Below are 15,243 nucleotides of genomic sequence, written 5' to 3'. Positions count from 1 at the left end.
TAATGTTAGTAATCTGTCCAATATTTGAATGTATTCATGGTTTAAATAGGTTAATTAGGTCAGAGACTTCATATCCTAACCATGTCTAGAATTGTGACCAACACACCCAGAACAGTGTTTGAGGAATCTCTTATGAAGTTAACAGTTTTTTTTCTATGTGGGGTGTCATAGTCTAGTGTGTGTAGCTCCCTCTCGACTCCTCAATCACCCAGTCTCAAAATTCCTTTGATACCACAACTATTAATCCCCATTTGAAAGTTAGTGAAATAAATATGCAGACAAGATTGCAGAAGTAATTGAATCACAGGCCAGGGGTGTGGAAGTGAGCAGGTACAGTGAAGCACGTAGGATCTGTGCTTCCCCCAGGCTATCTGCTCAGGCCACTGGCTTGGGATCCCATTGGCTTCCCTTCTAGCCTGAGCTCATATATAAGCATGCACTGTTGAGGCTGAGCCTTGAGTGCCTTGTCCTGCTCTCTGCTGCTCTCTTAACCTGGGATCCCACTGCCATGGGGAAGCACTTCCTGCTGCTCCTGCTGGGCCTGTCCCTAGTGGTGGGCTTCCTGCAAGGTGAGATCCTGGCAGATGGAAGGGGCCATTGCTGGTGGGCAGACATCCGTGGAAGGGCATTGGGTTTGGGAGGTCAGGAATAAGATGTAAGACCTGACTCCTTTTACACATGGACCCCACAGCCTTCCTCTGCATTTCCTCTCCTCTCCATCCTTCCCTTCCCTCTGTTGTACACGGTATGGGCTTCTCCTATTCCTCCTCCTCTTTGTCATGCCTCTGCTCCTGCTGTCCTTTCTCCTGGTCCTTCAGTTTACCTCCTTGTTCTTTTTTTGATACAGGGTTTCTTTGAAGCTTTGGAGTCTGTCCTGGAACTAGCTCTTGCAGAATAGGCTGTCCTCATACTCACAGAGATCTGCCTGTCTCTGCCTCCTGAGTGCTGGTATTAAAGGCATGTGCCACCACTGCCCAGCTTCACCTCCTTGTTCTTAACAAGCAAACATTCTCAATTCCTCCAGCTTACCTGTGTATAGACCTAAATTTATGTTGAAAATAATGCAAGTAAGGACCTTGGCAGGATAAAGATAACAAAATGACGGGAAGACTTGTCTGGTCATAGGTGGTAGACTCAAGCTCCCTACATCAGAGCTTTGAACTTCTTCCTCATAGCCCAGTCCTTTCATGGTGTGTGAACTGGGGAAACATGGCTCTTCTCAAATTCTTCCTAGGGTCCAAGGTCATTGGCTACCCTTTAGAGGTCAGGTCTGCGTACATCCATCTCTTTCATTGCCATTGTTTGTTCTTCATCGATGATATCCACAGGCTCAGGTCTTGTCCAGTGCTTGGCAGGGTGTTCTGAATGAACCTCTTATATTTGATTTTGCCTTTTAGCTCTGACATGCTTACAGTGTGACTTACTAAACTCTGATGGAGAGTGTAAGAAAGGAAAAAGCACGTGTGAGGCTAAAGATGACCAGGAATGTGGCATACTGGTAGTGTCTAAAGGTAATTCAAGACTGGGGGATCTTGGGTGACCATGTTTGCTGCTCAGGCATGAATCAGCCCCCTTTACACTCCTGGGGACAAAGCAGAGACTGTGGAAGGCTGTATTTCTGGGTAAATTCAGGAGAAGGAGCCTTTCCATTGGGCACTGGTTGTCTACCATTCTATGCCAGATGGAGAATCTTTTTGGGGACGGGTTGGTGGTCTCTGCATGTTCTTTAAAGCTTTCTAGAAAACATATTCAGGGATGTGAGGATTTGAACTGAAAAATTCCAGTCAGTATTTTGGGAATGGGAGGCATGGCTGCAAGCCAGATTACAGATTGATAGATGATAAGTATAATCACCTCAGCGTGGGCTGGCATACATTTCACCAAGGAACCTAATTCTTCTCATTTTCTGAGACTCTGTTTTTTGTAAATATTTAGGTTTGATCATTGTTATTTTTCTTTTACAGGTTATGATATCCTGTTTGGACAGCAGGATTGCTCTTCTAATTGCTTAAATAAGACTTTCACACATTATAACATAACACTGGATTTTTCCTGTTGTCATAACCAATCTTTGTGTAATGAGTTTTAGAGGCTGGGCCTTTCCTTGCCCAGTTCTTCTGCAGGTGAGTCCTTATTCCTTCCCTGTGCTCTCAATGCTCATGACCTGAACCATCTGTTCCCTGCACTGCCCAAGCCCTTACACCTGCCTGGATCAGCATCGGCTGTTGATGGGTAAATAGTTCAGTTGGGAATAGAGCAATGCTCTCTGCTCCCCATCTCCCAACTGCTTCTGCCTTTCAGATTCTTGCTCCCTTCCTTTTCTTCCTCCATCCTTCCACCACTAACTGATAGTTGCCAAACTTTCCCCTATTCATGTCACCTTTATTTTTATCAATGGTGGTTTAATATTAGCGAATATCACAGAGCTCACATCCCTTTGTGAACCTGCAGGTTAGTGGTGCCTTTTCTGCCAAGGCTCTAGCAGATATTAGTTCCATTATCTCACTCCATTCTTATTCACTGAATGGAAGACACATGCCATCTGATTTCTCACTGCTGTGACTTGAATAAAACAATATAATGAAGCAATGATCAAGTTTAGTTCATGATTTTAGAGGTTTTCATCATATTGTGGAGAATGTAGAGGGCCAGAGCTATTCACATCATGGCATGCAGGCCACACAGCTGAGCACAGTAGGGAGGGCCCAGGACAGGATACACCCTCCAAGTCCATGGTCCTTACTTTCTCCAATTCAGCCTGTAACTCTTTTATAATGTACCCAAAATTTGAATGTATTTATGGCTTCAATATATTAATTGGATCAGAGACTTCATATTCTAATCATGTCTCAAAATGTGACTGACACACCCAGAGCAGTGTTTGAGGAATCTCTTAGTTATCCTCAATACAATCAAGTTCACAGTTAAGATTCATCATCACATGGGCTGTGGTCACGTCAGCTGCACAGCATCCAAGTCTAGTTTGTGTATATATGGAAAGACGGCCCAGTTTAGCTTTATTTCTGGTACATTATATAGATTTGAAGTTGGTGTTGTTTGCACTTTATTTTTCTATTTTTTCTACCATATTGCATACTAACCTTAGAAAACACAGACAGTGCTGTCCAAGGAAACTTTTCTAGTAATTCCATCCCATCCTGAATAGACACAACTTTTTTAATTTTTCAGGCATATAATCCAAAGTTTAAAAAACATTAATAAGTTATATGTATTTATATGTGTTTACACAAGAATATTTATAAATTTACAAATATTAAACAACATTATAATCTTGATTTTCAGTGCTGTCTACTGAATCCTGGCTCTGGAGCACGAGAACAAGCATTCCATTCCCGACCTTGTCATGAAACCAACATCTTGGTCTTTCCATCATATGCCTTACATGTCTTTTGTATTCCAAATGAATCTTACTGTATTATGTTGGATACTCTGTCATTCTTGTGTATATTTAAAAGTTTAATTTGTTAATTCTAAATAGTTGTCTAGATTACTTTCAATTAAATGTACTTACGTATATTTGTTTTGTGTGTGTTTCCATGTCTACATGCCATGACATACATGTGGAGGTCCAAGGTAAACCCGCAGAACTCAGTACTCTCTTTCCACCATGTTGGTTTTGAAGGCTGAACTCAGTGGTCAGACTTAGTGGTCAGTGCACTCACACTCTGTGTCATGTTTTCTCTCCTCAAGTTTAAAAGCATACGATCAGAGGACAATTGGATAAAGTTATTTGTCACTAAGCCTGATGGCCTGAGTTCAGTTCCTGGGACTCACATCATAGAAAGAGGAAGTGGGTTTATACAAGTTCTTCTCTGACCTCCACATGCTGACCATTGACATTCAGACACACACACACACACACACACACACACACACACACACACGGGGAGAGAGAGAGAGAGCAAAATATACAGACACACAATAAATGCAGTGAAAAACTAATACAATTATAGTATTATTTATTTATTTATCCCTTTCCACATTCCCTCCTCTACCCTACCCTTCTATTCTCCTCCCCATTTAACCCTTTCTGTACCATTGTTCTCTTTTAACCCTTGATACTACTGCGTTCTAATTTTCTTCCCTTGAAGTCTCCTTCTCTCATGGCCTTTATTAATTTCCTGATATTGTGAGTATTCCAAATGGAGTCCACATGTCTGAAGAATCAGAGCTAACACCAACAAATGAGAGAAATTAAATATCAAGGTAATAAAACTGCCAATCCACAAAAGGGTAACTGAAATGAATAGATAGTATGCTAAAAGAAGGAGAAAGAGGAGGAAGGAAAGGAAGAAACACAAATGGCCAATAACCTTTTTAAAAGTGTTGAAGACTAGGGAGCAGGGATGGCTCTCCCTAGGAACCTGCAATAGAATAAATAGTTATGGAATGTGAGGATCAGACAAGGACGAGGAGGGAAGTGTTGGTTAGGGAAGGAATTCTGGAAGTGACAACAAAAAACTAAGGGTCGTTTGAGGTGTCACATGGAAACTTAATGCAGCAGAAATTTTCTATTATATATAATATATATGAAGGCAAGCTAGATGAAATTGCCAAATACAAATAATGGGGAGACAGAACACCAACTGTACATCTCTCATCACCAAATAAATTTTCCTTTATTGGGAATGGATTACACCTAATTGAGTTGTTTGACAAAGGGGTTGTATGGTTTGGTGGTTTGGATGAAAGTGGCTCTCATAGACTCATAGAGTGGTGCTATTAGGTGGTGTGGCCTTGTTGTAGGAGGTGTGGCCTTTGGAGGTTTCAAATGCTCCAGCCATGCCCAGTTCCACTCTCTCTTCCTGCTGTCTGTTGATACAAACGTAGACCTCTCAGCTCCCCCAGCACTATGTTTGTCTGGGCACTGCCATGCTTCCCACAATGATGATAATGGACTAAACTTCTGAAAGTATAAGTCAACCTCATTAAAAGTTTTTCTTCTTAAGTGTTGCCATGGTCATGGGTCCCATCACAGCAATAGAAATCCTAACTAAGCACATGGGAACCTCTAAACATCCCAGCCTATTGCCAAGGCTTTTGGTGGCTCTCTACAAACTGATGATAAGGCCCATATTAATGAAGACAACATCCACATGACTTGTTAACCATGGAGAAATCAAGCTAGTGTGTACCTAGAGCCTTCACCGCTATGGACTAATATGCATGTTACTAGAAGGCACTTTGCGTGCTACCAAATGAAAAAGGTAAATGCTAACCCAACTATAAACCCTTTGATCTACAAGAGGAGTCTGCCTGCAAGATGTGCTGCTGCAATAGTGGAGTAGGATTACACCACTTCAGCCTACAATTCACAACCTCAGAGAACCTAGACAGCAAATAGGACCCTAAGGGAGACTTACCTGGATCTAATCTACACGGGAAGTAGAAAAAGACAAGATCTCCTGAATAAATTGGGAACATGGAGACTATGGGAGAGCGTTGAAGGAGAGGGGAGAGAATGGGAGGGTAGCAGAGAAAAATCTATAGTTCAACAAAATCAACTAAAACAACTAAAAAAAGAGTTTGCTACTTTACTGCTTGTGGGAGTAACCAACCAATATTTGATTAGATTTAAGGCCCACTCCATTAGATGGAACCATATCCAATGCTGCTTGGGTGGCCCAAAACCTTGAGATTTTCTAGGCCAGGGACCTGGGAAAAACCAAATATAACTGCTCTGCTAAACCCTCATACTGCTGCAACCCTATACTACAGTTCCTAATGCTGTGGTGACCCTCTAACATAAAATTATTTTCATTCTTACTTCATAACTGTAATTTTCCCACTGCTATGAATCATAATGTAAATATCTGATATGCAAGTGCTGTGGAAGGGTCTTTTGACTCCCAGAGGCGTTATGACCTCACAGGTTGAGAAGCATCGTGCTAAAGGAACTTACAATAAACAACTTTAATGACATTCTGCTAAATTCATAGACCTGTCCTTTTCCCAGCCATCATCAGAGGGGCTTCCACTATAGCGTATGAGAACAAATACAGCTCAGAAGATTCCACCTGACAATCTCAAGGTCAGACACAGAGGTGGGAAAAGGAATGGCAAGTAGGGGGCTGCAGACACCTGAGATAAACTTGAACTTGGCTCCTGACCTGAGACATTTGGACAGCTCCTCTTAGTACTCACCACTTTGAATTTATCTCTTGTAACTGGGTGATGGAGAACAGGAAGGAAGACTTAACTAGGGGCACACATTGTGATCCCCCAAGTTTGACAGCATAATAGCAGTAACATGGGACTGAGTCTAATTTTGGGGGTGTATGCTACTCACAGTGAGCTCATGAAGAGCAAAGATGGAAATTTCCAGCAGGTGTTGGAATCATTATACTCCAGGGACATTTCCCTATTTTTCTACATCAGCAACTTTAGTCGTTATTTATTTATTTATTTTCACTCAATTAGTGAAGCAGGAAAGTGAGGTTGATCTTTGTTTTAGCTAAAATCTGACCCTGGACAAATCTCTTTCAGATCTGTACAACTCAGTCTTTGATGTTCTGTTTCCCTTTGGACTTTGTTTTTCAATTTGGGGGTTCAGTTTTTTGAATAGTTGCCATTTGATGACTGGCTTTGTCTTTCAGAGTTCTCCTAAACAATATTGGGTATTAATGTAAACTAGAGAAACGCAATGACCATGGTGGTGAGGAAAGAGAAAACTGAATTTAATTGGGATCTGACCACAATGCTACTTGTGTGAATATGTTTACAGGGCTGAGCATTTGGAGCAGCATAACTCATTGATGTGCTCTTCCCTGGGGAACACTATTATTCCCTTTCTCAGCACTCCTTAGCTGCCTATAGTTCTTTGTTAGAGCTGAGTTATCCTGGGCTTTCCCTGTCAACATTGTCATATCTATCATTGTCCTCATTCAACTATTGCTTAGGCAGTCATGTTCGTGAAGCTTTGTGGGGAAAGCTTCTGACAATACTAGGAGACACAAACTCATAGAAACTCCCTCATCCTCTGGCTTTTAGAAATCTTTCAACCCTTTCTTCCTCAGTGATCCATGAGCTTTAGGTGTGGGTTTGTTTTATAGATGTATGCCCTGGCTCTAGAACTCTGCATTTTGATCGGTTATGGTTTTCTGTAGTGGTCTCAGTCTGTTGCTAAGAGAAGCTTTCTTACTGAAGGGTGAGGACTACACTTATCTGTGCATATTAGGACAAATACCTAGAATGTAGTTAGGAGTTCTACTGGCTTCACAAAGCCAAGGTTTTAAGTTCTCCTTCACAATCCATGACTTCACCTATCTCTGGTTAGTTGGCTAGGTCTCCAGACTAGGTATGATTCCCCTCTTTTTGAGTAAATCTTAAGTCCAATAAGAAAGTTGTTTGTCTATGTATTAGTGGCATGTAAAATGAGGGCCAGCTTGCTTGTGGGGGTTTCTGTCCCACCCAATCCCCCAGCCGTTTAGTTCAAGAGAAAATCACACAGAGAGTCTGCATTAATTATAAACTGACTGGCCCATTAGCTCAGGCTTTTTACTAGCTCTTGTAGCTTATATTAATCCATTATTCTTATCTATGTTAGCCACATGGCTTGGTACCCTTTTTAGTGGGGCAGGTCACATCCTGCTTCTTTGGTGATCTGAGCAGGAGTGGTGGAGGGAGCTTTTTGCTTCCCAGAATACTCCTGTTCTCTTTTCCCCACCTCTACTTTCTGTTTGGTTTTCCTGCCTGTACTTCCTGCCTGGTCAGTCAGCATTTATTTAAAACATGGTTGACAGAATACAGACAATTATCCTGCACCACTTCCCCCTCTTTTTTTTTAAACAAAGGAAAATATCCATAGTCAATTTTTTGGGAATGTGGGCGTAGTATTTCAGGCTACTTTCAGCTGGTTGGGGGTGCTGATAATCTTATGGTGACCTAAAGAAGATTTAGAGTTATGATCAAGTCCTGACTGGAGTATCCTGTGAGGCTTAATCATCTCAGGCATGTTCCATGTTCCTTCTCTGGAAGTCTTTGAATTCAGAGTCACCATTTCCCGTTTCTGAATCCTAGGATGAGCAGACATTTCTCACTTAACATATAGAGAGGAGTTTCTGGAGGAGCAGAAAACTGTGTCTCACATACTTGCACACAGAGGAGACGAGATAAGGGAGGAGAAATTATCTGACTCAGCTGTAGTTAGATAGCTGGGCACCCTGTGCTTCCTGCATTATCACACATCTGGCTTTTTGAAAAAGAAAAGGGCATTTCCTCCTGTGCTGATGTTGGAGATTACTTCCTGTTCTCCCGCTTTATAAAGAGACTGAGCAGCCTTTCTTTACAGTACCCCAAGCCACCATCTAGCATCAACATGAGTCCAGCAACAAAAATCAGCACAGTGCTCATGGTGACCTTGTCTCTTCTCTGCTCCATGGAGGGTGAGTTTCCACATGGGGAGAGGGCGAGGTCTTAGGGCTGCTCTCCTCTTGACCACTGCTCTCCTCTGGACCACTGCTCTCCAGTCATACTTGGGCCTTGCAGCTCCAATCTGAAGACTGAGGTTCTGAGCTGGCAAGGCTGGATGGTTTTCAGGGAGTGCCTCCTGAAGTTGGTGGTTGAGACAAGAAGATAGGTTAATGGGGGAAGGCTATATGATGGAGGATTCTCATTGGCTAATAAACAAACTGCCTTGGTTTTTTGATAGGGCAAAATTTAGATAGGTGGAGTAGACAGAACAGGAAAAAGGAAGTGAGGTAGTTGACTCAGACAATTGCCCCGCCTCTCCTCTCTGGGGCAGACTGTTGTGCCTCTCCTCTGGGAGAGAGACGAGATGGAGCCAGCCGCCAGATCAGACATGCTGAATCTTTCCTGGTAAGACACCATTCGTGGTGTTACACAGATTATTAGATATGGGTTAGTCAAGATGTGAGTAAGAGGCTGTAACTAAGGGCCAGGCAGTGTTTAAAAGAATACAGTTTCCGTGTAATTATTTTGCGTGTAAAGCTAACCATGCGGGAGCCAGGCGGGATGAAAAGCAGGCTGCCTGCAGCTCCTCACTATAGGATGGCGCCCAATGTGGGTAACTGAATCCACAGAAAGCTTGAGAAAGCTTGGGAAAGAATAGAGTAAAGCATGGCTTCTTGGCAGCAGCAATTTCTCGGGTCTGAACATGTGTTTTTCAGTTTTCAGCCATAGCAGGAAAAAAGTGCTGTTTTAAAAATGCTGGCTTTCTGGGCCATCCTGCCAGGGCAAACTCTGACTCTTTCAAGCAGGCAGTCCTGACTATGGAGCTTTTGATTGTTGTTTAACACTGTTGCAGCTTGCTTGCTGGCAGGGACCTTGAACCACCATAGAGTTGTGGTGATAAACATGGCTACAGCCAGTATCTCAGCCACAAGGCTGGAATCGCAGAAAGCTAAGGAATGGGCTGGATCTAGCTGTCAAAGCCACGGCTTTAGTCCTACCGATATTGTTTGGTAAATTAAAGACTCCTGTGATTAGAAAAAGAAAGAGATGTACAGTAAAAGAAAGATTCAAAGTCGAAGAAAATGTCTAAATGGTTTACAATGTGTTGAAAATATATGCAGGCTAAAGGTTAAAGTTCTTAAAAGTAAATAAGAAAAAAAAGGAAGTAGTTTGGTGTGGTAGTACACACCTTTAATCCCAACACTTGAGAGGCAAAGGTAGATTGACCTCTGTGACTTCAAGGTGTGGTAGCACACGCCTTTAATCCCAGTGCCTGGGAGGCAGAGACAGATAGATCTCTGTGAGTTCAAGGTGTGGTAGTACACACCTTTAATCCTAGCACTGGGGAGGCTGAGGCAAGTAGACCTCTGAGTTCAAGGACAGCCTGGTCAACAGAGTTATTCCTGGACAAAGATATACAGAGAACCTGTCTCAAAAAATGAAAGTAAAAATAAATGAAATAGAGGTTAAAATAAAGTCATATAAGATGGATAATACACAGAGAATCTTGATACTGTATACTATTATGCTCTCTTTGAATTGTTTGAATGCTGAGGAAGAAGCAACAGCTGCTAAAAGATATTTGTTTATAAATGCTGCTGAACTAATCCAAGAAAGATATCTTGAAAATGCCTTGACTTTAAAATTTGGATCTAAGGACATGATGCTTTGGAAAGGAGTTTCTTTTGTTTTTACAGAAAATGAGACCCTGTGGATTGATTCTATCCTAATATGGTATGATAGACCATGCTCTCCTGAAAGGTTGCTGTGAACACCTTCAGAAAGTTACTTCACCCAACTGATGACTGAGATGAACCTGGCACACAGGTTACACCATGAAAGATCTGATTAATAGCACCCCCATACAGCAGGAAGCAGTTTGGAGAGAAATAACTGCACCCATGTTCCCAAATATTGGTTATAAATGTTCTTTTACATTTAAAGGGAAAAATGATATAGATGTGAATAATTTACATTGGTATAAATTTTACTCTATTGATATAAATTTAAGGTCAATTTTGTTATATGTATATGTATTTTTGATACTGATTAAGGTATTGTGATTGTGTAGTTCATTTTAAAAATGTAATGTATAATTAAGAAATATAGGTTGTTAATGGATAATCATCGATAATAGTAAAGCTTATAGTCATGTTAGTTAGATTTTCTAGATATATAGAGATATATTTCAGTTAGATAGGCATTCCAAATATCTTTCAAAGGCTACAGAATATGGCATTTTAAATGTTTTAATAACTTAGGACTTTTCATGACAATGAGACATGTCTGCTCCTGGCAGCACCAATCTACTTCAAGAGGAAGATGGGCATTGAAGAGGATCCTTATGGAGTTTGATAGTCATTTGCGCAAGAAACTGCTCTTGCCTGGACTATTCCATAAACTGGACACAGAGAACCCTCAGAGAGAGGACTGCTGAACTTGCCTAAAGGTGAGATGATCTTTCGGGGTTCCTGATTCATGAAAGAGTCTTCAAGACATTCTGCAGGACACAGCAGATACTGACTGAACTGCCTTTGAAATTTCCTACTTCATGGAAAAGTCTGCTGGATACTATGGGCCTGTAGGCCGAAGATGGATGCCCCAATGGTACAAAAGAACTTTGGGTGACTGTCCAGGTAGCAAGATGTCTCTGTCATTTCTACAGTTTTGAAAATAGCTTACTTCTTGTTCACCTAGGTAATATTGTGTTCTTCTGGAGTCTTTGATGGAGTTGAAGAATAGATAGATAGTTATAGTTTTCCTTTGTAATGATAAAAGATAAAGTAGATATAAATATTGTAACTATAATTCTTGCTTGATAACTGTTTTGTTATATGTAATTTTACTATGTTAATGTTAAAGCCTTTCTTTTTTGTTTAAACAGAAAAAGGGGAAATGATGTAGGATTCTCATTGGCTAATAAACAAACTGCCTTGGCTTTTTGATAGGGCAAAATTTAGATAGGTGGAGTAGACAGAACAGGAAAAAGGAAGTGAGGTAGATGGCTCAGACAATTGCCCCACCTCTCCTCTCTGGGGCAGACTGCTGTGCCTCTCCTCTGGGAGAGAGACGAGATGGAGCCAGCCGCCAGATCAGACATGCTGAATCTTTCCTGGTAAGACACCACTCGTGGTGTTACACAGATTATTAAATATGGGTTAAAGAAAGAGATGTGAGAATTAGCTAATAAGAGGCTGAAATTAATGGGCCAGGCAGTGTTTAAAAGAATACAATTTGTGTGTTGTTATTTCGGGTAAAGCTAGCCAGGCGGCCAGGAGCCGGGCGGCGGGAAGTGGCCCGCAGCTCATCACTACAGCTATAGGAGAAGGTCTGTATCTGAAGAATTTTGCAGGCAAATTCCCAAACTGGAACTTTTTTAGTATTGATTTTTTTCCAAAGCATATCATTGAAATGAATACTAATAAGTCTGTGAGCTTCATTTTCTTTCTCTCTTTCTTTGTTTACTGAAAATTTTATGCATGTGTATACATTTTTTATCAGACTCATTTCCTTTTCTCTCCTTCATTTTCTTTCACATCTATTCCCACCAATTTTTCCTCCCAGTTATGTGTGTTGCATATGTAAGTGCACTTAGTGCACACGATGCTGATTATTCATGCAGAGGTGTACTACCATCTACTGGAGCATGGGTAGCTTTTCAGGGATCCAATGCCTGAATTGAGAAACTGTCTCTCCCCTTCCATCAATTGCCAGAAGCTTCTCTTCTAGGAATGGAGCTTCTTGAGCCCCTCTGTCACCCATGCCGGAAATTTGGATGTCTTAATCTTGTGCCTGTCTTGTGCATGCAGACATAGCCTCTGTGAGTTCATGTGTGCAAAGCATTGCCATGTCTGCAAAGCTGTTTTGCTGCAGACCTCCACTATCCAATGGCTTGCAGTCTTTCTGGCACTTCTCTACTGACCCCTGAGTCTTATAGAAAAACAGGTGTGATACAGATGTATCACTTAGAGTTGAGCACCCCACAATCTCTTATTCTCTGCGTATTGATGAGTTTTGGGTCTCTGTACTAACTACCATTCATTGAAAAAGGAAGCTTCTCTGATAAGTGTTGGGTGATGTCCTAATTTACTGGTAGAAATATAATAACTTGCGGGTAATATGTTACTATGTTTATTTAACAGAATGATAATATTAGGTTTGCCCTAGGGCCTATTATCCAGCTACTCACATGATATTTGCTTGGATAATAGTACTGGGTATAAATTTTGTTTTGTGGAATAGGCCTTACATCCAATCAGAAAGTGGCATGTGACTCTTGGCTGGTCTCTTTTCCTAGGATCACAGTACAATGGAATTTACCTCCTGCTGCTTTTGCCAGGGCTTTCCTTGCTGGTGGACTTCCTGCAAAGTGAGGTCCTGGCAGATGGTGTGGCCCAGGGATGGTGGGCATACATCTAATGATCACAGTGTATTGTGGTTTTGGGAAAAGAGCAGCAGGAGATGGGCCCAACTGTGTTTAAATGTGATCCCCGAATCTTTCATTCCCATACCTGTACATTCTCCTTGTCCCCTTGCCTCTGGTGTAATCACAATCATCTTTTTTCTTTCTCCTATTTCTTATTTTCCTGGTCCTGGTCCTTCCTCAAATTACTTGTCTTTTTCTTTCTCATTTCACCTCTTCATACTGCAACATTTCCAATTTCTCTAGCTTAGTTGTTCAGGGACTTAAAATTCTTTATGGGATGATAACAATGAGAAAATGTGAAGCTCTCTCCAATCCTGTGTGTTTGGCTCAGGCAGCCCACATCAGATCTTTGATAGCCATCCTTCTAATCTGGCTAGTCCCAGGGTTTAGAGTGGAGAGACTTTTTGCTGTCCTGAAGCCATCTCTTTCCAGAGTCCTGCAGTAGTCAGAACAACAGACAATCCAGTCTTCCCTGGTCACTGTTTCTTCTTTTGGGCAATGCTTGAAACTGACCCTGAGAAACCTCTCACACTTGGTTTTTCCTTTTCAGCTCTGCAATGTGTCAAGTGCAAACTCTTGCTCTCTTCCAAGACTTGTGAGACACCAGAGTGCTACTGTGAGGCACATAGTGGTGAGAAGTGTCTCCTAATGACTGTTTCTAAAGGTATGTGAGGTCTTGGAGGTCTCAGTGATCATGCTTGTCCTTGAGGGATGCAGCCTTCCTCAGCTTCATAGGCAAGGATGGACAGTGTGGGAGAATGTGCTTCTGCATAAAAGCAGGGAAGGGCTCCTCTGCTTTGGATATTGGTTGCCAATAAGCAGTAGATCTGACAATAAAGCCGATTAAGATTAAACAGGTTTTTTCAGTGTTGCTCAGGACTTTTAAGGTGAATATAATCAGAGGCCAAAGGACTTGCACATTAAAATTCCACTTGGCACTTTTGTGAATATAGTACTCTCTCGTGTATAAAATTGCCCAAAGAATGATTGACCATCTACCTAGGATCCTGTACCTCTCATTAATCAAGTCACTGATTCTTTCCAAAAATATTTATGTTTTGCCTCTTGCCTTCCTTCCTTTGCAGGCAAAACTTTCAGCCTTGGGGCCCAAAGATGTTCTGATTCCTGTTTCAATGGTACCCTCACCAAGAGTGTTGTGAAAGTGCAGTATACATGTTGTGATTTACATTCTTTCTGTAACAAGCTATGAGGCCTGACCCTTCCTTGGGCTCTTCTCCTTAGGTAAGCCCTTATCCCTTCCATGTCCTCTGTAGCCACACAGAACTAGACATTAATGTCCAGCACTGCCAAGACCCTGACACCTCTCTTTATTTAGCATCAGGAGCTGATATTTTGACACTTGTCTCTCTCCATTTCTAGGATTCTGGTTTCCTTCCTTTTCTCCCTCCAGCCTTTCAGCATTGGCTGACACAGAGCACACTTCCCTCCTCCTCTCTTGATTGTTGCCTTTTCACAACATATGTGTCCTAAGTGACAAATGCTGTGATTAGGGCCGGTTTCTCTGTGACCATGGCAGACCTGGCACCTACCTTTAATGACGCTTCACTTCAGGGATGCCTTTTCTGCCAGGCTGGTCAGCAAACAAGAGCTCCAGCATCCCACTCCATTCTCCTTCAGAGAACGTAGGCACCTGTAGGTAGTTTCTCACTGCTGTGACCTGAGTATAACCATGAAAGGAGGAAGATTCATTTATCTCTTGATTTCAGAGGATTCCTCCATCATGGTGGGGGGATGTAGTAGAACAGTGCCGGGGGGGGGGGGAAGCAGAGCTGAGTGAAAGAGGAAGGAATCAAGAAAAGATGCAGCTCCCGAGGAAACATCCCTGGTTACTACTTCCTCCAGCCAGGCTCTCCAAGGAAATTCTCCCGTCTCTTATCATTCTGTCACATGTTAAAATGCATTAATGCCCTACACCATGGAGTAGGACAGAGACCTCACATGCTAATCATCTCAGGAAATGTCCTTACAGACGCACCCAGAGGTGTGCTTGTGGAATTCCCCTAGACATGCTCAGTGCTGTCAGGTGACAAGGATGAGACGTCCCAGGTGAGGGAGCTCCTGCACCACAGCATCCATCTCCACTGTCTGTTCACTCAGGCATGGGCTTCATTGTCCTTCTGGAAAGCTCTGCTGTTTAGCTTTACTTTAGTTCATTCCATAGCTTTTGAAAGTTGGGGTTGTTTGGGATATTCATTTTTATATTTTTCATAGATTTTATGTTCAACATGGAAAATAAAGGGTGTCTTTGTGAGGATATTTCCTGAAATTATTTTGTCCAGATAAAATACTGCTAGTGATGCTACCCTCAGGATACAGCTTATTTACACTCTAGATGGACATGTCAAAGCTTTAGAAACATAAGT

General features: G+C 41.9%; 1 protein-coding gene across 1 annotated transcript; it reads left to right on the top strand.

Moving 5' to 3' along the window:
- The first annotated feature begins 508 nt into the window (after window positions 1–508).
- Window positions 509–3,389, top strand: LOC119808761 (prostate and testis expressed protein 14-like). Its single transcript, XM_038321174.1, has 4 exons — window positions 509–569; window positions 1,398–1,511; window positions 1,965–2,123; window positions 3,304–3,389. Exons 1-3 carry the CDS (start codon window positions 509–511, stop codon window positions 2,087–2,089), a joined length of 300 nt encoding a protein of 99 aa, XP_038177102.1. The 3' UTR covers window positions 2,090–2,123; window positions 3,304–3,389.
- Window positions 3,390–15,243: the final 11,854 nt, after the last annotated feature.

This window comes from Arvicola amphibius, chromosome 3, assembly GCF_903992535.2.
Source record: "Arvicola amphibius chromosome 3, mArvAmp1.2, whole genome shotgun sequence".
Taxonomy (NCBI): Eukaryota; Metazoa; Chordata; class Mammalia; order Rodentia; family Cricetidae; genus Arvicola; species Arvicola amphibius.
This window is presented reverse-complemented; position numbering and strand designations above follow the sequence as displayed.